The 25,997-nt window shown below is 36.6% G+C and overlaps 2 protein-coding genes across 15 annotated transcripts in view; one reads left to right on the top strand and one right to left on the bottom strand.

The window, feature by feature from the left end:
• Window positions 1–351: 351 nt before the first annotated feature.
• ZCRB1 (zinc finger CCHC-type and RNA binding motif containing 1) lies at window positions 352–19,099 on the bottom strand. 2 transcript variants are annotated; one of them, XM_037847300.1, is made up of 8 exons: window positions 18,883–19,099; window positions 17,197–17,282; window positions 8,552–8,580; window positions 4,370–4,481; window positions 3,925–4,032; window positions 1,579–1,691; window positions 1,409–1,484; window positions 352–550 (listed from the first exon to the last, which is right to left on the bottom strand). In XM_037847300.1, exons 2-8 carry the CDS (start codon window positions 17,278–17,280, stop codon window positions 419–421), a joined length of 654 nt encoding a protein of 217 aa, XP_037703228.1. In that variant the 5' UTR covers window positions 17,281–17,282; window positions 18,883–19,099; the 3' UTR covers window positions 352–418. The 2 variants fall into 2 exon arrangements, with proteins under 2 accessions (XP_037703228.1, XP_037703229.1); XM_037847301.1 differs by having other exon boundaries at window positions 17,246–17,282.
• Window positions 19,100–19,130: 31 nt separating this feature from the next.
• The window catches only part of PPHLN1 (periphilin 1), a 195,639-nt gene continuing 188,772 nt past the window's right edge, over window positions 19,131–25,997 (top strand). For 10 of the 13 annotated variants that reach the window (XM_037848306.1, XM_037848304.1, XM_037848313.1 and 7 more), the window contains exons 1-2: window positions 19,131–19,209; window positions 19,830–20,107. In XM_037848306.1, coding sequence (XP_037704234.1) covers window positions 20,068–20,107 — 40 coding nt within the window. In that variant the 5' untranslated portion in view covers window positions 19,131–19,209; window positions 19,830–20,067. The remainder of the gene's footprint in view (window positions 19,210–19,829; window positions 20,108–25,997) is intronic. The other 3 variants (XM_037848312.1, XM_037848302.1, XM_037848303.1) reach the window with 2 other exon arrangements.

The raw sequence follows: 25,997 nt of genomic DNA, 5'->3' as shown, positions 1-25,997 counted from the left end.
AGTTTTTGTTTTAAAGATTGAACATATTTCAAAAGTATTCATGTAAACCAATCAGATGTGAATAAAGCTTTTATAATGAGCTTCTCAAATATATCTTTTAAATATCTACCTTCTTTCGTGAGATGAGAGTAGTATTACTGCAATATTATTTTATTATTATTAAAACTAGTTGTTTTTGGGATTGTTATTAGCAAATCTTGATTTGTATTACCCTAAGATAGATAGAAACATGATATTAAAAATTATTTTTCAATTTCCTGTGAACTATTTTATAGTAAAAAACTATTTGGTATCAAGTATTCTTATGCTTAAAAGTTCTAAAAGTAATCTTTAGTCTCCAAGTGAACTTTGTATTTTAAGATTTTCTTTATTTTAAATATCGTTTATTTTAACGATATTTACACAATAAATATTAATTTTAATCACTAAGTTCTTCTTCATCACTGAAATATGTGCTTTTCTTTATCCTTGGGCGTCTTGAATCATCTGATGTTGAGGAGTCCCCTGAACTGGGTTTCCATCTTTTCTGTTCCTCTTCAATTTTGGCTTGCTATAATGTGATTCAGAAAACAAAACAACAGAATCATGAACTGTTTAATATCATTTCTGCTGCATTAATTCAAAACATGGCAAAAACACATCACAAATGTTAACCACTCCCCACCCTACCATGACCATTGCCGACAATTCTATCAGCGTAATGTATGTATGTATGTATGTATGTATGTATGTACGTTTGCTTGCTTGCTTATTTATTTATTTATTTATTTAGCCAAGTTCTGTCCCAGTCTCATAATGTCTCCAAAGGATTTTAGGCAATTTCTATTAACAGGTATGGGAAATAAAACGTTCTTGCCATTGTTGTTGAAGGTGGAAATGTTATATACAATAAGATATAATTGAACTATGAGGAAAAGTAAACTGATACATACTTTTATAATTTATCAACTATATTAAAATAAAATAACTGATTATATAAAATTAGGAGATTATATGCCCCTTTCCCCAAAATGTTTCATATACTTGTATCAGGGCCTTTAATAATCAAAGATATTTTTTGGTTTTGTTTTGAAGTGAAGCTTCTTTTAAAACACTGTCCTTTATTTAATAAAATATTTTCTGCTGGGCTAAACTCATGTTAATCAAGTAGTTCTGCTCAATTCTATAATGAGAACAATTTAAAATATTAAGTGTCGTGGAGCCTTAAAATCTAGGAAGAACCAATGAAACTTTTCTATCATACTGCTCTAAAGACCTTAGAGAAATAGCCTGTTTCCTAAAGCTCAGGAAGTGAAGAGAAAAAACAGAGGTTGCTGTGAGGAGATGGTCAATCAAGTAGGCAAGGAATATAAAACTATTAACCAATGGCAGCTCTGCCATGGTACCATTTTAAAGAACTATTTAGTACCTGGAAAGCTATGGCCTGACCGAGGCTGTCAAGAGCAGGATCTTCCCCTTCATCTTCACTTTCTTCTACTTCTTCACTAAATTATTTAAAAAAGGAAAACTTAAAATGCACTCAACTAATAAAGACAGAAGCAACAAAATAATGTGGTTGGTAAGAGTGGATATACATACATTTCTTCTTCTGGTTCAGGAATTTTCTTTTTTTTTTTTTTCTCCTTCTTCTTTGGAGGTTCACGTTCTCCAAGCATATTTTTAGGACAGGCATAACTTAAGTGTCCACTTTCCTTTTGTTTCCCATTAGAAAAGAAAGGAAAAATAATGTATTTGTAAAAATACTGTGTTTGTATTGAAACTTATTAACAGAAACTTGCTTAGTGACCTAAGACTCAAAGGTTTTAGAATTTAAAAAAGAATATTGCCATACTGAATATATATATGCAAAGAAATTAATAATAAAACCCATTAATTTAATATTTAGAAGGAAGAGTTTATGATATTATGATTCCCTACAAACTACTTTAATGAACAGGGGATATTTTCGTAGTTTCACTAAAAGAGTAAAAGAAGCATTCTTTCCTTGAACATTTTAAATCTTAAGATTCAAGGTCTGATAATACAAAATTTAAATGGACCTTCTGCCCTAAATATAAAAATTTTAAGTTATTATTTGATAGCATGGGGACAAAATTATAGTATTCCTGTTAACTTCCAACATGTTGATTAACAGTCTGTTTAAAAAACAAGTGGAAAATTCCAGGTTTTTCCTCACTTTCCCTATTAATTTCATTTTGCTCCTTTCCTATCACTTAGCCTAGACCTGCACAGTCCAATTATGGTAGTCACTAGCCACATGTGGCTACTGAATGCTTGGAAATGTGGCTAGTCTGAATTGATGTGCACTGAAAGGGATATTGGATTTTGAAGACTTATATGAAAACAATGGAAAATATCTTAATTTTTAAAAATATTGATTCAAATGATAATATTTTAGATTCATTAGGTTAAATAAGATCTATTATAAAATCAACTGTTTCTTTTTTTTAAAGGTGGCTACTAGAAAAATTTAAATTATGTTTTGTATTATATTACAATCATATAATGTATATTTCACAATGCATCATATCACATCATACATCATATAATATTATATTGTTCTTTTGGACAGAGCTGGACTTCACTATTATTCATAATGAACCCTAATACTATTTGAGCTATAAAACATGAGAATTCTGAACTGCAATCTATATATTAGCTCATTAAAATACATTTAAGAGGTAATATGTGAGAATAGTTGTAGAGAGAGATTGAGCCAGGATTTAGAATAGAAGAGAAAATAATTGTGCTTTTCATGTATATTTGACAAAGCATGAAACAGACTGTATACTTTGTACACATGGGGGACATGGCTGAACCCAAGGGGTGTTATTGTTGATAAACAGCTGGACTCAAGGGGCTGGTAAATTCTTCCAGAAGTTCTCAGAAAATTTAATTTTTAATTTTTACTGTGACTATGAGGATACATACTAATCTGACCTAAACACCCCCACCCCCCTTTTTTTCCTTTAAATGAGACTCAGGACTCGGGAACACAGTTCCTGAAACATTTACTTAAGATAAATGTAATTGTCAATACGAATTGACAGAACTAACGTGTACCCAAGTTCTTGATTGCTTGCCCTTTCTATCCATCTACCCATCTGTCTGTCTGTCTATTTATTTATCTATCTTTGGCGGGGGGGGGGGGGAGGCAGGGGCAGCAGCAGTGGGTGAAAGGACCCCAAACTCATTTCCTTGTACCCTCCTTTTGACTTTGTAGCCAGGAAAATATCTGTCAGTAATTCTCTTCCAATATTTTATACGGTAATTTTGGAAACTGACATAATTCAGACTGTAGTTCTCTTGGAACCGTAATGGACCATGTGCAAAATTCTATAGCTATATTATATATATATATATATGTATCTCCTAAATCTAATCACTCAAAATTTAAATGGATATGATAATGATGATAAGAAATAGATAAGAATATTTGGGGACAGTTCACTAACAGAAGATTAACCGTACCAATAGGAAAAAAAATTAAAACTCTCAAAACACAAAATCTCATAGAGAATGGTTCATCTGATGATGTTTGTACTGAACTCTAAAGCTTAAACATTGGTAAAATTATCTAGAAACAGGAAACAGCCTATTAATACACTGAAATCTTTCACTAAAACTTTTAAGATAATGATATTTGCTTAACATGCAAACATGAAAGTAATTAGCTCTTACACTTTTTAATCCAACACTTCAAAGATTCAGAACCTGGGGAAAACACCACTCTGTATCACTCAACCCTTTACACAACTACCTTTTGATTGAGTTTACTTAGATGTGTTCAGAGTCCCTAAATAAAACAAATTTAATAAACTGTTTTTAGCCAGTTAGAAGTTTTGATGAGCACAGATAATACCAATGTGAAAAATACCTCAAAGTAAAATATAGAAAATTCCAATAAATTTTAGGTGTACTCACCCCACATTCATAACACTTAGATTTATCAAAGTAGTTTCGCCTTCGGATGAACTCAGCTGCTCTTCCATTGTCAATAGCAATGCTTGCTTTTATCACTCTACCAAATAACTAAACCAGAGAAAATTGTTAATGCAGAAGGATGTATTTCACTGGAACCTAAAACTAAAGTTATTTGATCCCATTTCCTCAAATCTTCAAGTCCATTTTACTCTTGGCTTATTTTAGTGGTTGCCTACTCAGGTGTGGCAAATTCTGTCCCGTAGTATTCTTACCAATGTTTTGGAAACTGAGTACTGCACTGACTTCTTCTCTTTTCCATAAGTTAGATACCTCAGAACCTACTAATATCCATCAAACAACACTATCCACCACATCCCCACATTTTTGGCATGGGTGAGCACAAAGGCTTTTGAATTAAAAACCTTGGTGGGAATGAATGGCTTACCTGTTTATTGTTTATTGCTCTGGTACAGTTTTGCGCAGATTCTTTATCCAAAAATAAAATAAATGCAACCCCTTTACTCTTCCTGGTATCTTTATCTTTCATTATAGTAACCCTTAAAACAAAAATAATAGCCAGTTTAAACAAAAGAGACAGCAATAAATAAAACAGATATTAATAAATACTTGGAAAACAAGTTTTAATAAAAGGATTAAATAATAAAATACACAGATAAATTAATACATTTGACAAATCAGCTGCCTCTTCAAAGTCATGGGATATCAAGAAGTTTGGAAATGAGATAATCTGATACTGATTTAACACAGTGAGCATAGCTATGATTAGGAGTCTCTGATAAACATTAATCAGAATTGAAGGATGAAGTAAAGAGATTATAGAGACAAGGAAATCTTGAAGAATAACTATAATTCCTCTTTACTAACTCCTCACCCTGCACAAAACAAAACTGAGGTATTCTCTTCTAGACAAAAAGTATTATTTTTCTAGATTTTAGAGTTTAATTGTATTCCTAATATTCTTTTAAAAATTCTGTAGTTCAAAGGTTGCTAGTCATACCATTCAACATACCTGAATGAGGGGCAGATGGACACTCTGTGCATTTAGATGTCATAGTCAGAGAAGAACAAAACATCGCTTATGCAGTATACTAACCAACACTACATGGCCCCATAGGGAAAAATAAGGGTATGTGTGTGGGGAGGGAGGGGAGCTATATTCTTTAATGTCAATGCCATAAAAGCAAAGAAAGTCTGAGAAAATGTTTCAGATTAAAGCAGGTTAAAAAGATAGGACATCCCCTCCAAACTGGATCCTGTATTAGAGGGTAAAAATGTCATGTGGGACATTACTAGGTCATCTGACAAAATCAAAACATGAATGGCAGATTCGATAAAAGTATTGTATCAATACAGATTTATGAAGTTGATAACTGTATTGTGCTTACATAAGAGAATATCCCTATTTTTAGGAAACATACATTGAAGTACTTAGGAGTAAAGGGTGATGATATGTATAATTTTTTTATAATGCTCATGAAGGTGAATTAAAGTCATAAATCATTTATTAAAGCCCTATTTCAGAAGTTGTTAGTTTTCTAAGTCCTCCTCAGTCAATAATTCCTCCCATCTGTCCCTTCTTTTCATTCCTGCTACTTTTTCTTGCCCATGGTGTCATCACTGTTTCAACAGCCTACTTAATTGGTTCCCTTGATGTTAATTCTCCCTCATATACTAGTAGAAGGCTCTTCTATTTAAGGAATAAATAAAATCACATCAGTCCTTTGCTCAAATATCTTCAGTGCTGCCAACTGCCTATTTGGTTCAGAATTCAAGATTCTTTATGTTAAGACTCCCATCTCCCTCATCTTTTACTACCCTCACCCCAAAACTATCAGCTCTAGCCAAAATAAACCACTTAATGCAGTTTTTTACTCTCAATCTTTGCCCATTAAAATTTTACCCCTTCTTCAAGGTTCAGATTAAGTATGAGATTCCTAATTTCTTCACCAGAGATTTCTCCTCCTTTTCTGCTAGTCTCTATTGAAATATTTGTTTATATACAAACAATGCCTCATCTCCCCTATTAGAATAAAACACCTTTAAGGCTGTCTCTGTAATCTCTGTGTGACTAGCTCAATATGTTAGAACAAAAAGGTACAGAAGAATGGCAAAAGTAGTTTCTCCAAATAATATCTGTTAGTCCAAATATCCCCATTCTCTCCCCTGGTCTGCTGTTACAGCTTTCTGACTAGCATCCCTTCATCTGCTCTTGTTCCCTTCCAATCCAATCTCTACACTGAAGCCAGAATAAGCTTTAAAAAAACTAAAATCATGTCTCCTCTCATATAAAATTCTTCAGTGGATTCCCCATGTTTTTAAGATGAAAACCAAATCTCTGGTAACATGGTCAAGAAGCATGATCAGGAAACTGCTTCCATCTCTGGCTTTCTCTTGTATCTCCACCCCCCCAGGTCACTAATCTCTAGTCACAATGGCCTTTCTGTTATCTGATCTCACTTTATTTTCTCTTACTACAGGTCCTTTGCACAAGCTAGTCCGTCTATCTGAAATGCTCCTCCTGAGGCAGGACAGAGTAGGGCATCAAGGCTGTGGTTCCTGGTCTTCTATTTAGCTTCAAAAGACTTAACGCAAACCTAGAAAGCTCCAACTGCAGACTTCATGGAGCCAAAACTTCTCCTAAAGCTCTGAAGCCTCCCCAAACCATAAATACTTGTGAAATCATGGGCCCCAAAGCAAATTCTCAGCTAATGACAAAAAGCATGGGGTCATAAAAGATTGTTAAACATCTGCCCAAAGACAAATTTTAGATATGCAAGGGCAGGTCACAAGTTTTGATCACTATAACTATCTCCCCTTAGAACAAAGAAGACACTAGGTGTTCAAAGGTTGCGACAAGAAGATCACAGTGAAACTTTCCTATATAACAACCAAACCACTCCCACTCAGTGCATGCTTCTCCTTGAACATGCCCACGCTATCTCTTTAGCGTATCTTCTTTTTCTTTAACAAACTTTACCACTTATTTCTACTGGCCCCTCTCATCCCTGAATTCCTTCCATGGTAAGAGTCCCGAACTTGGAACGGAATTCTGCCTGGCACTGTTGCCAGCAGGGCACCGGTTACACTCCTATCCTTTTTGCTTGCTTAACTCATCCTTTAGGTTTCCACTCAAAGAATACTGTCTTAAGTAAGCCTTCCCTGACTCCCTAGAGTAGACCAGATCTTCTCTGTTTATAGGTACTTACAACTCTGTGTCTTTAACATTATAGTATTCTCATGTTTCATAATCATATATTTGTAAGGAGATTCATTCAGGGATTCTTACAGAGTGAAAAAAAAAATCAAAAGAAGGTAAATGGTATGGTTAAGAAAACAGGATCTGGAATCTGGCTGTTAGATTCAAATCTCCTCTCTACCACTAACTAGCAATATGACCTTAGGTTTACATGCTATCTCATCTCTAAAATTGGGATAATAAATAGTATCTACCTCATAGGGTAGAATTAAATGAAAAAAATATATATAAAGAGATTAGAACAATGTGCTGCATATACTACATGCTCATTAAGTGTGATATCATCACCACCATTATTAGTGTTTCAATTCATGATGATGATTGCTGGATATGCTGAAGACCCAAAAATTTACCCCTAACCATTTTTTATAATGATTTTTAATTGGGAAGTTTAAAAGATATTAATAATCTCAGGAGGCAAATGAATTTCAACAATTTAAAATCCATTTGTGAAAAGCTAGAAGAAAAATAAACCAATAAAGGTAAATATGCTCTAAATTCTTGGGATTTTAAATATGCATGAGAATGTATACAAAGTATTGGTTGTAAGATAATTAGAATGACATGATCTTGCTTTTACTTTTTTGCCCCATAATATAGTTGGATGATTTCTTTTAGTGGATTAAATGAGACCCTTCAGTTACTGTTCTCTCTTCTTAACTCTAACCCCAAATGATATTATCACCATTACTATTTTTTGTATGTTTCCGGTCTTTCCTTCAATATCCAACAAAGGCAGAGAATGTTTTCTACTTATCAGTCTTATAAGCACTTTATATGCCATATGCACTGAAATATTTGGTTTTTACATTCTACTTATTTAACAAATGGAATCTACTTACAGTATACTTGAGAACACACTTTCTAGTAACCAAAATATTTGTTAATCAGAGCCATTAATATCTTATATTAGATAACAGAATTAGTTTGAGTTCTTAGTAATACGGTAAGAAATTTTAAAGATTGTTTAAATGAATTATGAAATAAAATGGAATACTATAAAACCATTAAACACATACTTTTATAGTACATGGAAAGATATTTATGACAATGTCAAGTAAAAAAAAAAGACAAAATTGCACATATGGAATTTTTTCTTAAAAATTGTCTACATGAGTTCACATAATTAGAAAAATGTCTGAAATATACATCAAAATGTTCATAAGAATATTTTAATTTTCTTTGTTATATCAAGTATGTTTTATAATTAAAAATAGTAAATCCACTGTTATATCAAGTATCTGTTTTATAATTAAAAAACAGTAAATCCACTTCCATTTAAAAAATAATGGAGAAGCACATTCAGATAACCTTTTAAATGAAGTTTTAACATTTAATATGAATACTTACTTTACAACTTTGCCATACTTGGAAAATATCTGGAACAAAAGACCACATAATAATTTCCAATTTAATTTAAAGTCATAAAAGCAAGCATTACATTTTCAAAATGTATACCTTGAACCAAATTCTTTATTACAGGTTATAAAAAATTTTTTGTGTCAATTATATTAGATAGCCTACCAAATTTGGTAAATGTATAGATTTGATAGTTTCTGCAGATTATGACTGAGTATAATAAGATTATTACTGTTGTTGGTGTCAGAGGTATCTGCCTTACTTCCTAAATGTCTGATGACAGAGTGGATACAGAATGAAAAACACTCTACATGTGTGGTAGATTTAAGGCACACATATTGGACAGCAGCTGTGATCTTTGGCAACTACCAGTCCCACCATGGCTCCCAAAGAAACTGTACTTCAAATATGAATGACGTCGAATATCACTATCCTTATCCTTCCCTCATACAGCAAGCAGTTTCAGAAGACAGATCCTTCGACTGTTTATTAAATATAAAACAAAAAACCTTCTCTGACGAAAAATCCATTTCTTTCACAGCCTCCTTTCTCTGTCTACTCTAATGTTAGTAGTTCTTTAGTGCTGATCCTTTCTTCTCCTTTACTTCTACATATTTATCCTAAGCAATCTACCCTACTTCTAAGGTGTCAGCCATTACCTACAAACTAACAGTTCTATTTATCATATAAGGCATCTTAGAAAAGTCTCTTAGAATACATGTATCCAATAGTAATACATTTTTGAGTTATATGATTAAGTTGTATAATGCTGGAATGTAGCAAAACTGGACTGCAATGTAGGAACAGTGAATTCTGAAGGTCAGTTAGATAGTTTGCTTCATAAAAGATTTCAGGGCCAAAACATTCATTTCCTGGGAAAATTAAAGGTTCTTGTCCCTTTTTTGTCTAAATTTTCAAAAAGGTTAAAATATGATATGGTGCATAATAGATTATTAAATGTAATTTTTAACGTATGAATTCTCATTTCTCCATGCTTCCTTCTTCCTATCACCTAATCAAAAGGAAAAGGAAAACCTTACAGACGTTCTAATGATTTTTCCTTTGTTCTAGCAGGCCCTCCGTTTTGAGGTATGATGTCTTCATGATGGGAACACTTTATTCCCTTTCTCCTCTCTTATTCCCAATCTTGTTCCTCATATTGCCCATCTTTATTTTGTTTTCTTGATATAGAAAACCCTGGACATTTTTCTTGATTCCTAATAACTGTCCCTGCTTTATAGCCTGCTTAAATGGAATATTTCTCTTTTCTAGAGGTGTATGTTCTAGGGTATGGGTTCAATTATTCTATTAAGAACCTGATGCCAGTAAAAATTTAATGAAAATGTTAAAAATTATCTCTAGCTCTAGTCTCCTGAGCTCTAGTACCATATAATCAACTGGGTAATGAAAATTTTGACCTGCCTTTCTCTCTGTCTCTTTTTTTTTAATCTTCATTTTATTGAGATATATTCACATACCACGCAGTCATCCAAAACAAATCGTACATTTGATTGTTCACAGTACCATTACATAGTTGTAGATTCATTACCTAAATCAATCCCTGACACCTTCATTAGCACACACACAAAAATAATAAGAATAATAATTAAAGTGAAAAAGAGCAATTGAAGTAAAAAAGAACACTGGGTACCTTTGTATGTTTGTTTGTTTGTTTCCTTCCCCTATTTTTCTACTCATCCATCCATAAACCAGACAAAGTGGAATGTGGTCCTTATGGTTTTCCCAATCCCTCATAAGCTACATTTTTATACAATTGTCTTCAAGATTCATGGGTTCTGGGTTGTAGTTTGATAGTTTCAGGTATCCACCAGCTACCCCAATTCTTTAGAACCTAAAGAGGGTTGTCTAAATTGTGCGTAAGAGTGCCCACCAGAGTGACCTCTCGGCTCCTTTTGGAATCTCTCTGCCACTGAAGCTTATTTCATTTCCTTTCACATCCCCCTTTTGGTCAAGAAGATGTTCTCCGTCCCACGATGCCAGGTCTACATTCCTCCCCGGGAGTCATATTCCACGTTGCCAGGGAGATTCACTCCCCTGGGTGTCTGATCCCACGTAGGGGGGAGGGCAGTGATTTCACCTTTCAAGTTGCCTGCCTTTCTCTTAACACACCTAAACTGAACTCATTGTTTTTCTCCTCGTATCCAGTTTTGGTAAGTGGCAGCAACATCTACTTAGTCACCCCAGGCTAGGAGCCTCACTAGACTCCTTCTTCATCAGAGCCCACCTTCAATGTTACCAAGTCCTCCTTAATATTTCTTCAATCTGTTCTCTCTTGTCATTTCTTCTGTTGCTGCCTTAGTTTAGAACCTTATCTTCTCTTGCCTGAATTTCTCTTGTAGTTTCCTTAACCCACGTTTCTGCTTCCAGTCCAATTCATCTGTCACACTACTATCAGAGTGATATTTCTAAAATGCAAAATTGATATCATTTTCCTGGTTATAAACTTTTCAGTGATTCCCTGTCACCTAAGACACAAATCCCTTACTTCTTATCATCCAATTATACGGTATTTCCTGAAAATGCTGTTTTTTTCTGCCCGGAGTGCCCTTTATACCTTTCTTTTTGGCACACATCAATTTATCTTTCAGGACTTCTGAAAGCTTTCCCATCTCTCACTTAAAAAAACAAGAAAAACAAAAAAATAATTCCTTGAACTACCTCTAAATCTTGTACATATATTATCAAAGCAGCTGTGACATTTAGATTTATTCTCTTGCTTGAGGGCAAGATCAGTTCCTATTCATTGGTTTTCTGAGTGTCTGGGAGAGTGCCTCATATAAATAGGCACTTATTCTATGGTTTCAGCAATTTTACAAAATTTAGTGTGCTTATACCTGATTTTTATAAAAAAAATTCAATTGCCAGTAATGCCTATTAGAGTGTTTCTGATGCATATAAAATTATTACTTTAAAGTCTGGGAAAGGCCAATGGTCAAAATTAGATTATCAAGTCCACAAAAATTAGGACTCACGTTTTTCTCCTTTTTCCCTCATAATGCCCAACAGAGGTTTCATATACAATCGATATTAAGTTGAATAAGGCTGTAAAACTGAGAAAACCATTACAATGCTTCTCAAACTGGGTTCCTTATTTGCAGAGTATTCAGTCATATGCTACGGTATAAATGAACCACAGGATACATTCGGTCCATCTCTATAGCAATGGTTATTGAAAAAAAGTATTAATTAAAACAAATATATTTATACTAGGGAATACAAAAGGCCCATGCTTTTTGTAAGATAACGTACCATGTGAAACTACAGGAAAATTTCAGGCTTGCTAAACCTCCAGCTACCGTCTTTTAAGGATATCACATTCAAAAAGTTTGAGAACGTTTAAGGATAACTAGGATTAAACTATGCCTTTTTTAAAGCAGTATTATCCAAAAGAACTTTTGTGATGATGGAAGTATTCTGTATTGTCTAACATGGTAGCCACTGGCCAAAGGTAGCTACTGAACACTTGAAATGTGGCTAGAGTGACTAAAGAATTCTAAATTTAATGTAGTAATGGCTATCATATTAGACAGCACAGACCTATAGACTATAATTATGGTATAGTTTAGAGAAGTCCTGTGAGTGCTAAATAGTTAGGAAAGGCTTCATGTACAGGGTTGGGACTTGAGTATAGTAGGATGTTCTAGTTTGCTAGTGCTGCCAGAATGCAAAACGCCAGAGATGGATGGCTTTTATAAAAGGGGGTTTATCTGGTTACACAGTTACAGTCTTAAGGCCATAAAGTATCCAAGGTAACACATCAGCAATTGGATACCTTCACTGAAGGATGGCCAATGGGGTCCGGAAAACCTCTGTTAGCTCAGAAGGCACGTGGCTGGCATCTGCTCCAAAGTTCTGGTTTCAAAATGGCTTTCTCCCAGGACGTTCCTCTCGAGGCTGCAGTTCCTCAAAAATGTCACTCTTAGTTACACTTGGGATATTTGTCCTCCCTCAGCTTCTCTGGAGCAAGAGTCTGCTTTCAACGGCTGTCTTCAAACTGTCTCTCATCTGCAGCTACTGTGCTTTCTTCAAAGTGTCCCTCTTCGCTGTAGCTCCTCTTCAAAACGTCACTCACAGCTACACTGAGTTCCCTCTACCCGTCAGCTCATTTATATGGCTCCACTGATGAAGGCCCACCCTGAATGGGTGGGGCCACACCTCCATGGAAATATCTCATCAGAGTTATCACCTACAGTTGGGTGGGGCGCATTTCCATGCAAATCTAATCAGCACCAAAACGTCTGCTCCACAAGACTGCATCAAAGAATATGGCTTTTTCTGGGGGACATAATACATTCAAACCAGCACATAGGATCTGTATGGTGGGAAAAGAAGGCACTTCCAACTGTTAGGCACATTCATGAAGGCAGAGGTCATCACTTATTCATCTTTGTATCATATTGAACAAGCAGCAGGTTGTTCAATAAATAAATAGCTGCACCCAAACATGAGAACACTTTTCTTTTGTTAAGATGCTAGTTTCCCAGTAAGAAGTTGGAATTATTCTTCAAAATGACTTTAAATCTTAAGAAGTAAGATTTGGCATGTCCAAATGGCATATGCTTGAGCCAATACAAATTAATAGTGGCCAATCTCAAGTGGGCCCATAACTCTGCTTCATAATCCTTTGATATGTCCCTAATCAGGTTCTTCTGCTCCATCAACAGCTATTCTAAATTTTCTACTTTCTCTTAAAATTTCCTCCCCTTCTACCTTCCACTAAGCAGATGACCTCAAAGCAACTTCACGAAGAAAATGGAGACTATTCCTTTCTACAAACTTACTTATACCCACAGCTCTTGTCCTTACATTTTCCTGTCCAAGGTTAAGGCTTCTGTGTTTCAGTTCCTCTTCCCTCCTAACTTTATCCCCCATTTTCAAGTTTTTCTTCCTGCTTATATAAACATACTCTATTCTCTCTCATTTTGCTGTAAACAAACAAAAATAATCCCTCTTTGGACCCTGTTGCTCTCTCTCTTCAGCTGAGATTTCTTCTTTGCTTCCCTTCATACTTATATCTATTGAAAGGCCTATTGAAAGTTCCTGTATTTTGTTCTCTTGGTCCCTCAACTCACTGCAATTTAGTTGTTATTCTTACCACTCCAAGAAAACTGCTTTCAGTAAAGTCATCAGTGACTACCAAATCCAATGAACATATATTTTGGTCCTTATTTTACTTGATCTCTATGCATATAGATACTGTTGATCCTTCCTTTCTCTTTTCAAGGCATCCTGCAGTGAGAATAACTTCTGGTTTGCTTCTATTTCTCTGGCTGTGCTTTCAAGCCTTTTCATAGGCTCCTCTTCCTTCAATAATCCCCTAAATGTTGGCAATCCCCAAGGTTTATTCTCCGGCTTTCTTCTTTTAACATTCCGATATTCCCTGGGTGATCAACCACATTAATAATTACCACCTAAACATCATGGCTTCCAGATTTAGACCTGTTTTGTCTTCCAGCCTAGACCAATCTTTTGGGTTCTAGACCCATATTTTCAATGGACTATTGGACATTACCACTTGTACCTCAAATTTAAGGTGTCCAAAGTTGGTTGCCATCTGCACCAAAACCTGACTATCCTCTTGCATTCCCTAGGTCATCACTACGCATCTATCAACCAAGCCAGAAAGCTGCAAATCAAGAAAAACTTCTCTTTTCTTCAGTTTCCATATTCAGCCAGTCATCAAATCCTGTCCATTTTATCTCCTTAAATTAAAAAAAAAAATCTCCTTAACAATTCTCTGCCCTCCTTAACTATGAATTCCATGTTCACTGAGTACTCAACAGAGTAGCCAGTCATACTGGATAGTCATTAAATAGTGTGATGTCCTTATGATGTGTCTTAGTTTGTCAGCGCTGTTGTAACAAAATACCTCAGCCCAGTTGGCTTTACCAACAAGAATTATTGTCTCATAGTTATGGATGTTACAAGTCCAAAATCAAGGTGATGTCTGGATCATGCTTTCTCTGAAGTCTGTAGTGTTCTGGTGGCAGCTTGCCAGTAATCCATGACTCAATCTCTGCCTCTGTCACATGGCTATCTCTTGCCCCATCTGTCTCCCACCACTGTGTCTGAATTTCCTGTTTATAAAGACTCCAGTCATATTGGATTAAGGCCCTCCCTGATTCATTTTGGCCTTACCTGAACCAATAAAACCTTCAGAGAAACTATGTACAAGTGAGTTGACATCCATACAGGACCAGGGGTTACGATTTGAACATGTCTTTGTGGAGGACATGATTCAATCCATAACAATATGCCCTTTATTTTCCTGGCATTCCAGTTCTTTCCCTTGTTACTTATTGTCTCTCAAAACTCAGCTCATGTATCAACATCTTCAGGAAGTTTTCCAAGACCCGGAGACGCCAAGTGCCTACTATTGTCTAGCATGGAACAGGTGTTTAATGAAAGTTTGCTGAAGGAAGGAAAGACTGGCATTTTCTCATTAACTGTGAGCTCCTTATTAGGGTGCAGGCCTTATTTTCCTCTGTACCTCTAGCACCTAGCAGTGCCTAGTACACATAATCTGCTTTATATCCCTTGCTTTCATTATTGCCGACAGCCTCCTAACTGATTTCCCTTTTGCCCTTGCCTTTCTGTCCCAATCCCCTGCACCTGAACTTTATTCTTAAACAGCAGCTAGAGTGAGCTTATTAAAATGCAAGTCTGATCATGTCATTTTTCTGTCTAACACTTTCAAATGGCTTTTCATTTCACTCAGAGTGAAAGCCAGAGTCCTTACCATGATACAGATAAGCCCTTAAAAGGCCCCCTGCTTTTTAACCTATCTGACTAATCCTCCTCCTATTTGCTTTTCTCTGTGCCTGAAATGCTTGCCCCCTAGATATCTGCACATCTACCACGTACTTTCTTCGCGTCTTTATTCACAAGTCACTTTCTCAATGAGGATTTTTCTCACCACCCTTTCTAAAATTTCACCTCCCTCCCCAACTTAACATTTAATAGTCCACCTGTCTTGCTTTATCTTCTTAGCACCTCTCACTATCTAACATTAAATGTAATTTTATTTATTTATATTGCTCATTGTTTCTCTCCTGCTATTTTATGAGCTCCAGGAGATTTTTATTTCACTGATGTGTCTCTACTACCTGGAAGAGTGCTCAGCACAAAGTAAAGTGTTCAATAAACATAGGAATGTCCCTATACTGATACAAGGAAGGAAGCTAAAGCTCCCTTCCTCCTCTGTTTTTTTGAGACTCAAGGTACTTCAATTAAATAATCAAGTACTGTGTTTCACCTATACAACATCTTTCTACATAACATCTACCTCAAGTAGCAGAAAGAAAAGGGTACACTTGGAAGAAAGGAGTCATGTCATTCCTTCTGGAGCCTTTCAATCACCCATCTTCAGGATAGCCACAGTAGGATATTTAGTTCTCCATAAGGTAAAGAGGTGAAAGAAAATGTTGGAAGGGATTTTTTTCCCCTCAATCATCCCTATACTGAACTGAAAACAAAATTTATTAAACTGTTAAGCTTCTGCCAAAAATGTAAATTAAGATTTACTTTCAGAATTTGAGGGTTAGGAAAGGGATCTGTTCCTCCCATCAACTTTTTCCTCTAAACACCTCCACTCTTGTACCAGTTTCAAAATCCAAATACACAACAGGAAAAATCAGCCTATCACAAGTTGCTCGCACTTCATTATGCTGTGTCTTCTGTTATGAAGAACTTGTTTTCCCTTTAAAGGCATTGCAAATTCTTTTTGGAGATTATAGATTTGTAATTTTTCCATATACTTATTCATGCTGTCAATAGATATCTTTAGTATTGAGGGTTTAAGTATATTATAATGTACAATGCACTTACATATTAAGAGTTTTGCCAGGGAGAACTGTTTGTTTAAGCTATATCTGTATCTGAAAAAGAAAATTCATGATGGAGAGGCATCTGCCTCTCTAATCCCAACATGTGGATGCTCAGGAAAGGTGTGAATGGTTGAGTACACATATGTTCCTTATAAACATGCTTCATGGATTCCTTATTAAATTACGATTTTCATAAGCACAGTAGTTAAATCTTGTGTATAGACTTTCCCCCAGTATGCCATGAACTCCATTAACTCCAAGATAGGTTGATCATTCCTTTTTTCCTTTTTAGAATTTACCTTGGTTAATATGGTAATTAAATGAATTTTGACCTAAGAATACAGAACTTGTATGTTTATGAAATTTTCAAGTAGTTAATTGACTAGAATATAATCACTGATGTATGGGAAAGAAGCCATGAATAAACAAAGGATTATCATAATTTTAAAGTGTAACTGAATTTATTTTCATTGGCTAGAAATATAGTTAGTTTAAAAACTCTGAAGGTCACATTTATACATGTAAGTGCTTTGACAGAGCAAATTTCATTATTATCCTATCAAGTAGTGTTTGTCAGAATTGTCTTAGAGTTTCGTTTTAGAATGCCCTTCTTAAAGAACAGCATATAAAAATTTCTGCTGTTCTATTGAGAAGTTTATTTTTGAGATCTAGCTTTGTACACCAGCTGTGTGTTAAATAGTAATGTGGACTTTGGCTTACCTGAATAAACAATACTTCATTAAGTAATATGAGAATTTAGTAGATAAATGTACTAATACTAAAACTTACCCGGTATAAGTCATTGTTTGTTAGGGAAAAGGGCAAGTTGGATACATACACTGTACTTTTACTTGGAGCCAATCCACCACTCATTTCTAAAATGGAAAAAAAAAAAAACAAAAAAAAATGTAAGTAATCAAAACCTGGTATTCTTCATTCCAAGTAAAACCAATATTGTCAATCATTAAATTAAGTAAACCAGATTTATACACCTTCCTCACATTTTAGAAATAGTTAGGAACAATGACTCCAACTGGGTGAATTTAGAAATTCTTTTCCCCCCCAGTTACCACCTGAAGAGTTCTCTGGTTCTTTCAGGTAATCTTTAACACTAACTCTTTAAATGCAGTTGTGTGTGTATATGGGAGGTGAGAGGTGGATTTTCAAGAGATGCAGGAAAATCTCTGATGTTACTCTGAACTTTCCTCAGGCTAAAAGCAAGTAAGTTGAAAAATGTGTACAACACCTTGTCCACTTACATCAGAAAGAGCCTGGGAGCTCAGAAAGAACCGTAGTCACTGATTTTCATTAATATGATGTTTGGGTACTTTTTTTGGCCGTGTTAATTTTTTTTCTGTTTTTTGGCTGCCTTAATATTTTCTTCTGTGTTGTGTTGGGAGGAACTTTTAACCTCGCATTTTGACAAACATGAAGATCTTCCAAATCACTGATTATGTTGTTGTTGTTTTCTCATGCATGTCTTTATTTTATTACTCAACTATCCATCCACTAGATAAAGGCGGTGTCAGTCACAAGGTTTTCACAATCACATGGTCCCATAATAAAAGCTATATAGTTATCCAATCATCATCAAACATCCAAGCTACTGGATTACAATTTATCAATTTCAGGTACTTCCTCCTGGCTAGTCTAATACACTAGAAACTAAAAAGAAATATCTATATAATAAGTCAGTAGTAATAATCATTTGTTAAATCCCAACATCTCAGTTACAAATCCTCCCTCTTATTTGATCATTCTCTCAGTTTCAGGGTATTTGGGCAATGACCATTCTAACTTCTTTGTGCTGAAAAGGAGTGTCGCCATTATGGGGTAGAGGAATGAAACTGGTTGATGTTCTTGGAAAGACAGTTACCTCTGGGTTTCAGGGCTTATCTGGCATAGAATCTGGAAACTTCAAGTTTTGTTTCATCAAATCACTGATTTTGCATGTTATTGCCAAATTATGAATATACATTTTATTCTACAAACAGCTTCAGTGTCTTGAGGTACACTGACCTGTATATTTATCTTTAAGTTTACAAATATAACACATAATTAATTTTCATACCTTACTTTACTAAGTCAGAAAATTATCCATTTAAATGACCTAATTAAAGTTTTCAATTTAAAAAGCTTGTGTAATATGTATTTGAGATTGGGGAACGGATTATTACAAATGGGGAAAGATTGATTCTGAGGCATGCCAACCCGCAAAGTAAAGGAAAAACTGTTAGATGCTTCGGGGGTTTTGAAATCATTTAGGAAATTTCAGAAACTCAACATCGATACGTCGCTTTTTAAGTTTCCCATTTGAAACTATCTATATGTAAGACGATCCGGTGAGAACTGCGAGGGGGGGCACAAGTTAAAGCCCTAGAATAAGAAGGGTAGCGGGAGATAGGGGCAACTATGTGCGACCGGGTCTGGGAAGGGGCCTGCAGGGAAAAAGGCCGCAGCTGGGGAGGTGTTTACCTTCAGGATAGGCGTGCCAAAGAGACCAGAAGAGTGCGAGCCGTCGGCCCAGCTGGGGCTCAACCCCGACTATTTCTCGCCCCACGTAGCAGCTTTGTCATCACGGGTTCTGGGATGGTTTAGGCGCCAGAGACCAAAAGATAACAGCTCTGCGTCTCCCCGACTCCGGTTAGACGCGCCTCGGACGCGGTAAAAGCTTCAGCCCCGGAGGCGGGCCCAGAAGTGGGCGCTTCTGCTTACGTCTTTGCGTGCGCCGGAAGTGCTTCACTGAGACACGGCGGTGAGCAGACGACTACGTTTTCGGGGTTTTCTTGCGGTCCAGAGTCGGTGAGCGCTTTTTACCTTTCCAAGAGGTGGATAGGAACTGGCGCGCGAGCTGCCACATCCTCTAGAGGGTTGTTGGGTCGGGTAGGGGAGCGTTTTGAGGGGTGGGACGTGGAGTCTTCCGCTGCAGTCGAACCGTGCAACAACTCAGCCCCTGCGGATGGGGTCGGAAGGACGCAGTGGAGTTTAGAATAAAGGAAAGGCTAGGTCTAAAATATAGGTTTGCTTTCCTTTAGCGCTTTGATATGCAGAATGCGGAAAGAGCTAGGTAACTTCAACGTCCCGAGATGTCAGGAATCGTTAATTTTACTGAATGTGTTCGACGTGCTGAGCTCGTTATTGGGCACTTTGGAAGTTACAAAAAAGTGTAAATCAGCCCTTTCTCAGGCGGAGATTCCAGTCTAGTTGGGGAGACAACGCCAACTTGGGGAGACTTGGACTCACAGAATGACTCATCTTGAGTACTGGTTGGGCAAATGTTGAACTTATTGGCACATTTTTTCTTCCTGTAAATTTATGGTGGGCACACATTGCTTTTCTAAGAGGCCATAACAGGTCCATCATTCCTACAGAAAAATCAGAAAATAATGCAAGGTAGTTTATACTTAACTTCTACCCGCCAGCACACACAGGCCAGTCCTCTAATCACTCCTTGGGATCCTACGTGTCAGCACCTGGAACCCAGAGCCTCTCCTGGAGCCTGAACAATCAATCCAGACTGAAGCTGATGTCTTCTAGAGAGACGGAAGTGCAATCCGTCGAGGGCGCAGCTGAATTTTGAGAGGTCTGAATGCTTCCCCGTCCACCAAGGGACTGCTGGGACTAATTCTCTTGGCAAACTTGTGGCCAGCCAAACCTACCATGCTTCACATCCCTGTTATCCTTGGTTACCGCCCAAGATGTAAGCCCCTTTGGTCTTATATGCTATATCCTCATCCCCATGCTGCTTTGTGCTTTCTCTCCCTTGATTTAGGCTATCACTGCTTCTTACCCATTTCACCCCTCCACACCCCAGATGTGCTCTCTGAAACTTCTGTTCCATGATTAACAAACTTACATATTTAACCTCTTTACTGAAATAATCTTTCATCTCCTGACCTTAACTAAAACGTGGTTTTTGTCTCCAGCCCTTTTGATTGAGCCCTTTCTCTGACACCTGCATTTAAGATTTGGGAGATGGCTCTAGCCATAATGAACTGATTTCACTTCCTCGAAATACTTTTATTGTCCCCTTAGTGTCTTTGCAAAGGCTCTTTTCTTTTCCTGGGACACTTGATATCGCTGTCCCCTCCCCTATCTCTTTCGGGATAACTCCACTCTCCTGCTAAAAATCTGGAGTTTAGCTTTCACTTCAGAGGGGTATTCCCTAACTTTCCATAGATAGAGTTAGGTACCCTCACTTGTGCACTTAAGTACCCTCTACTTCCTCATCATAGAACATCACACGGGCGTTGTAATTGCTTGTCTCTTTTCATTCCCTTCTAAGCTAGAGTGTGGAGGATAGACTGTGTTTATATTGCTCATCCTCGTAACTTCAGTGCCTTATGTATCTTGTTGCAAAAGGTAGGCAGTCAGGTATTTCTCCAATGATTGCAAGTGCTGTAGGTATGGTCTCAGAGGTCAGACAGTTGACATTAATGAGTGTGTAAGAACCTATCAAAAGGGGTCAGCTGCTGCACAGCACCAGGTGATTACGACCATCTAAAAATATGATCCCAGTGTTATCAAAGCATCCAGTTTTTTCAAGAAAAGTTGGAAATACAGTGTATCAAAGTAGTAGCTCCCAATTTTAAAATGTAAGTGGAATAAATTTTTTTTAAAAAAGTGGGCCAAACAAAAGATATCTGAAAGTCATGTGTCCTATTAGCTACCACTTTGGAATCCATATTAAGAGTTGTATTGTCGGATACAGATTGTTTTTGGAGAACAATAGATTTTGAGTTCATCTTTGAGAGAAAGAAAAGAGGTATTCCGGTTTGGGAAATAACTCAAACATAGTGTATATTGCTCAGTCTGTGGCACATTGAGGAGGCTGGCATGAATAGCCCTTTTGGAGATAGTAGAGGTTAGTGAGATGGATGGAAGGGTGCATATGGAGGGCAGAGAGGTTTGGATTTATTGTGGTTAATGAATAAACCATTTAGATTCTTACTCAGGGAAACTTCATGTTATAAAAGATGTTTTAGTAGAGTTACTTGGGCATACTTTTGTAGCATGAGTTGGAGGGTTAAAAATTGGGAGGAGGTTTCATCAGTCACACTCTAGCCTCCATCCAGATAATGAACTAAGATTTAGTCTTATTAATATTATACCCGGGCAAAACTCTGGCATTTTGTCTGCTTGTGTAATTTCACTTAATTGATCATAAAGTATGGGCAATCAAGAATTCTCTACTAAGTGTTTAGTGCAGTATGGTGGGATTTATAAAGGAAGTGTCCTCAAGGCATTGGAAACCAAGTAATTTGTAAAACTAGTAGAGAATGCAGGATGGTAAAGCTAAATTACATGGTTCATCATGGAAGCAATCAGTGGTCTGGTGTTTCTTTTAGTCTCTTTATTCTTTAGTCCATTTTGTATCTAGGCATATCTTGCTTTATCACATTTTGTAGATACTGCTTTTTTTTTTACAAATTGAAGGTTTGTGGCAACTCTGCGTCAAGCAAGGCTATCAGCTCAATTTTTCCAACAGCATGTGCTCATAAACTATGTTTCTGTGTCACATTTTGGTAATTCTCGAAATATTTTAAACTTTTTCATTTTTGTATCTGTTGTGGTGATCGGTGATCTGCGATCAGTGATCATTGATGTTATTATTGTAATTGTTTCAGGGCTCCACAATTAGTGCCCATATAAGATGGTGAACTTAATCGATCAATGTGTGTTCTGACTACTCCACTGAATGACTGTTCCACACTTTCTCCCTCTCCTCCTTGGTTCCTGATGTACAGCAATATTGAAACTAGGCCAATTAATAACCCTACAATGGCTTCTAAGTATTCAAGTGAAAGGAAGAGTCACATGTCTTTCATTTTAAATTGAAAGCTAGAAATGATTAAGCTTAGTGAGAATGGCATGTCAAAAGCTGAGATAGCCCCAAAGCTAGGCCTCTTGCACCAAACATTTGGCCAAGTTGTGAATACAAAGGAAAAGTTCTTGAAGGAAATTAAAAGCATTACTTTAATGTACACACAAATGATAAGAAAGTGAAATAGACTTATTGCTAATATGGAGAAAGTTTTAGTGGTCTGGATAGAAGATCAAACCAGCCACAACGTGTCCTGAAGCCAAAGCCTAATCCAAAGCAAGACGCTAACTCTCTTCAATTCTTTGAAGGCTGAGAGAGGTGAGAAATCTACAGAAGAAAAATTTGAAATCTAGCAGAGGTTGGTTCATGAGGTTTAAGGAAAGAAGCCATTTCCATAGCATAAAAGAGCAGCAAGTGCTAATGTAGAAGCCTCAGCAACTTTATCTAGAAGATATAACTAAGACAATTGATGAAGGTGGCCACACTAAATAACAGATATTCAAGCTAGGCGAAACAGCCTTCTGTTGGAAGAAGATGCCATCTGGGACTTTCATAGCTAAAGAAGAGAAGTCAATACCTGGCTTCAAAGCTTCAAAGGACAGACTGATTGTCCTTTGCAGCTGGTGACTTTAAGTTGAAGTCAGTGTTCATTTACCATTCTGAAAATCCTAGAACCCTTAAGAAATATGCTATAAATATCCAACAAAGTCAGAATTTCAGCACTTCTGTTTACAGCGTGGTTTACTGAATATTTTAAGCCCACTGTTGAGACCTACTGCTTAGGAAAAAGAGATTCCTTTCAAAGTATTTACTGCTCACTGACAGTGTACCTGGTCACCCAAGCGCTCTCATGGAGTGTTTTCATGCCTGCAAACACAATGTCTATTCTGAAACCTCTGGATCAAGGAGTCATTTTGACTTTCAAGTCTTATTATTTAATAAATACGTTTTTTAAAGGCTATAGCTGCCATAGATAATGATTCCTCTGATGGATCTGAGCAAATTCAATTCAAAACCTCTGGAAAGGACTCACCATTCTCGGTGTCATTAAGAACATTCTTTATTCATTGGAGGAAGTCAAAATATCAACATGAATGGGAGTTCATGAAAGAAGTTGATTCCAGCCCTCATGGATGACTTCAGTGGAGGAAGTAAATGCAGATGTGGTGGAAATAGTAAGAGAATTAGAATTAGAAGTGGAGCCTGATGATGTGACTGAATTGCTGCAATCTCATGATAAAAATTTGAATGGATGAGAAGTTGCTTCTTATGGATGAGCAAAGGAAGTAGTTCCTTGAAATGAAATCTACTTCTGGTGAAGATGCTGTGAACTTCATTGTAATGACAACCAAGGATTTAGAAATTACATCAACTTAGTTGATAAAATAGTGGCAGAATCACATGCTATAGAGAAATCTTTCATGAAAGGAAGAGTCAGTTGATGTGGCAAACTTCACTGTTGTCTTATTTTAAGAAATTGCCACAGTCACCCTAATTTCATCAAATACCAGCCTGATCTATCAGTAGCCATCAACACTGAGGCAAGATCCTCCACCAGCAAAGATAATTACTCGCTGAAGGATCAGGTGATGGTTAGCACTTTTTAACAATGAAGTATTTTTAATAAAGATATGTACATTGTTTTTTTTTAGACATGATGCTATTGCATATTTAATAAACTACACTATAGTATAAACATAACTCTTATAAGCACTGGGAAACAAACAAACAAAAATACGTGTGACTTACCTTATTACGATACTCACTTTATTGCAGTGTTCTGGAACCAAATCTGTAATATCTCCAAGGTATGCCTGTACTGCCAGGTTAATTTTCTGAAATGACATTTTCTCCTTCACCTTATTCCCAGGCTCACTGCAGCCTTATTCCCAGCCTGCAGTGAGCTCCTTTTCTAGATTTTTACTTTGTCGTACTGTTTAATAGCCTTGAATTTGTGTTACCCATTCTTTCTTCTCTCCTTTGTGAGACAATGTGGTATAATGGAAAGGGCTTGGGCTTTAAAGTCATGCAGGCCTGAACATTGACTCCAGGCTCAACCTGGCACTGGTACTAGAACTTTTCAGAGCCTCCATGTTTTTTATCTGGAATATGAAGGATAATAACGTACTTCCTTAGTATCATGTGGGCTGAGGGTTTACATGTTTTTAAAGTTTATTGCCCAAATCCTTACACATGGGGAAGGGAACAAAAGTTTGTTGAGCACCAACCAGGCTTATTTTCCAGTCTTTGCAATGTGTATCTTATGCTTTAGTTAATTCCATCTTCTTTCTCGTGCACGTTCTGTCTTCCTTAATGCCTTTCTCTTTTCTTGGAATCGATTACTCCCTATTGTCCATCCACATTTAAGCAATCTTTCAAGAGTCTGTTTAAATTCCTGGCTTTCCTAAAGGCTTTCTTAACTACTATTGCCTGCATGTATCACTCCCTGAACACTGAACAATAGTTAATTCTAGTAAGTACTTTGCTCTGTCTGATCATTTTAGTTGGCATCAATGTTAAATTTTTTTTCAAGCAGACTGCAACTAATTATGTTCTAAAATTAATTTTTATTTAGTTGTATGGAAATTGAAACACTTTCTAACAGAAATAGAAATGTAGTTTTCACATTCAATTCAGCCCTTAAAAGCTCCTTCATGTTTCATGGTATCAGGAATATGTTTTTCTTGCTTTAGATCAGTGGCTGTCATCCTGATTGCATATTTGAAGCTTTAAAAAACAAAGAAAAGTGCCAGAATCCCATCCCAAGCCAATTTTATTAGGGATTTCAGATGGTGGGACTTAGGCATTGGCATTTTTTAAAGCTCCTTGGATCATTCTAATGTACAACCAGGGTTGTGAGTTCTTGTATTAGAAATTAGAGCTAATGGATTCTCATTGGTATCTTTTGTTCAGAAGTGAAGCATCACTCTTGTCATGAGAAGTGTGACAGGAACCACAATCTAGTCGTGCCCACTGGAAGTTTTCTGACTAGAGAAAAGGTACAAATTTAGGTTCCCCGGAATGGCTCATGTGGTAGTCATATGACCAATTTGTTTATTCATTTGAACAATATTTAATAGGTGCTTATATTTTGTTAAAGAAAGGGATGCAGAGTGGTACATAGAACAGTGGTTCTTAGTTTAGGAAGGAGGAGAAAAAGAAAGTAAGTAGAATATGACATTATGTTGTATTGTAAGTATCAGCAGGGTGCTTTGGGGGACAACTTCATTCTTTCTGGAGAATGTGAGAAAATCTGACATTTGAGCTGGATCCCATATAAGTAGACAAGAGCTGTTCTAGGCAGAGGGGAAAACGTGCTAAGCTATGATATTGAGAAGTAGTGGTTCATTTGTAGAACAGGAGTAGTTTGATATGTCTCGAGGTCTTGGTGGTTGTTGGGAAAGTGGTAGGAGATGAAACTGGAAAGACAGAAGTAAAGTCATAAAGGGTCTTCATCAATTTTAGGATTGAGACTTTACTATTTGAGATCTGGGGAACCACTGAGAGATTTTTAATTATGTGTCTTATCAGGATGGACACTGACAAAAGTTTGCGGGGTGGCTGGGGTGGTGGTGGTAACCCTGAAAGCAGGAAGGCCAGTTATGCTATTGGGCAGTCTAATGGATAGATTGAGGGCCTGAATAAAAACGTTGGTAGTAGGAATAGGAAAGTGTGAATAGTTTTGCTTTATTAAAGCGATAGAAATAATTGGACTTAGTAAGTTAGGTAAGACAAGTTTTGAGACTTGGATGACTCAGGTTTCTAA

Source organism: Choloepus didactylus, chromosome 8 (assembly GCF_015220235.1).
Source record: "Choloepus didactylus isolate mChoDid1 chromosome 8, mChoDid1.pri, whole genome shotgun sequence".
NCBI lineage: Eukaryota > Metazoa > Chordata > Mammalia > Pilosa > Megalonychidae > Choloepus > Choloepus didactylus.
Note: the sequence above shows the minus strand (reverse complement) of the source record. Positions and strands in the feature narration are given on the sequence as shown.

Bases quoted from the DNA above. Each gene is read 5' to 3' on its own strand.
- ZCRB1 (XM_037847300.1), bottom strand. From the start codon at position 17,280: ATGAGTGGTGGATTGGCTCCAAGTAAAAGTACAGTGTATGTATCCAAC. The intron at 8,581-17,196 runs GTAAGTTTTAGT...CTTTTGTTCCAG, and splicing joins CAAACAATGACTTATACCGG to ATATTTTCCAAGTATGGCAA. The intron at 1,692-3,924 runs GTGAGTACACCT...GGGAAACAAAAG, and splicing joins CTAAGTGTTATGAATGTGGG to GAAAGTGGACACTTAAGTTA.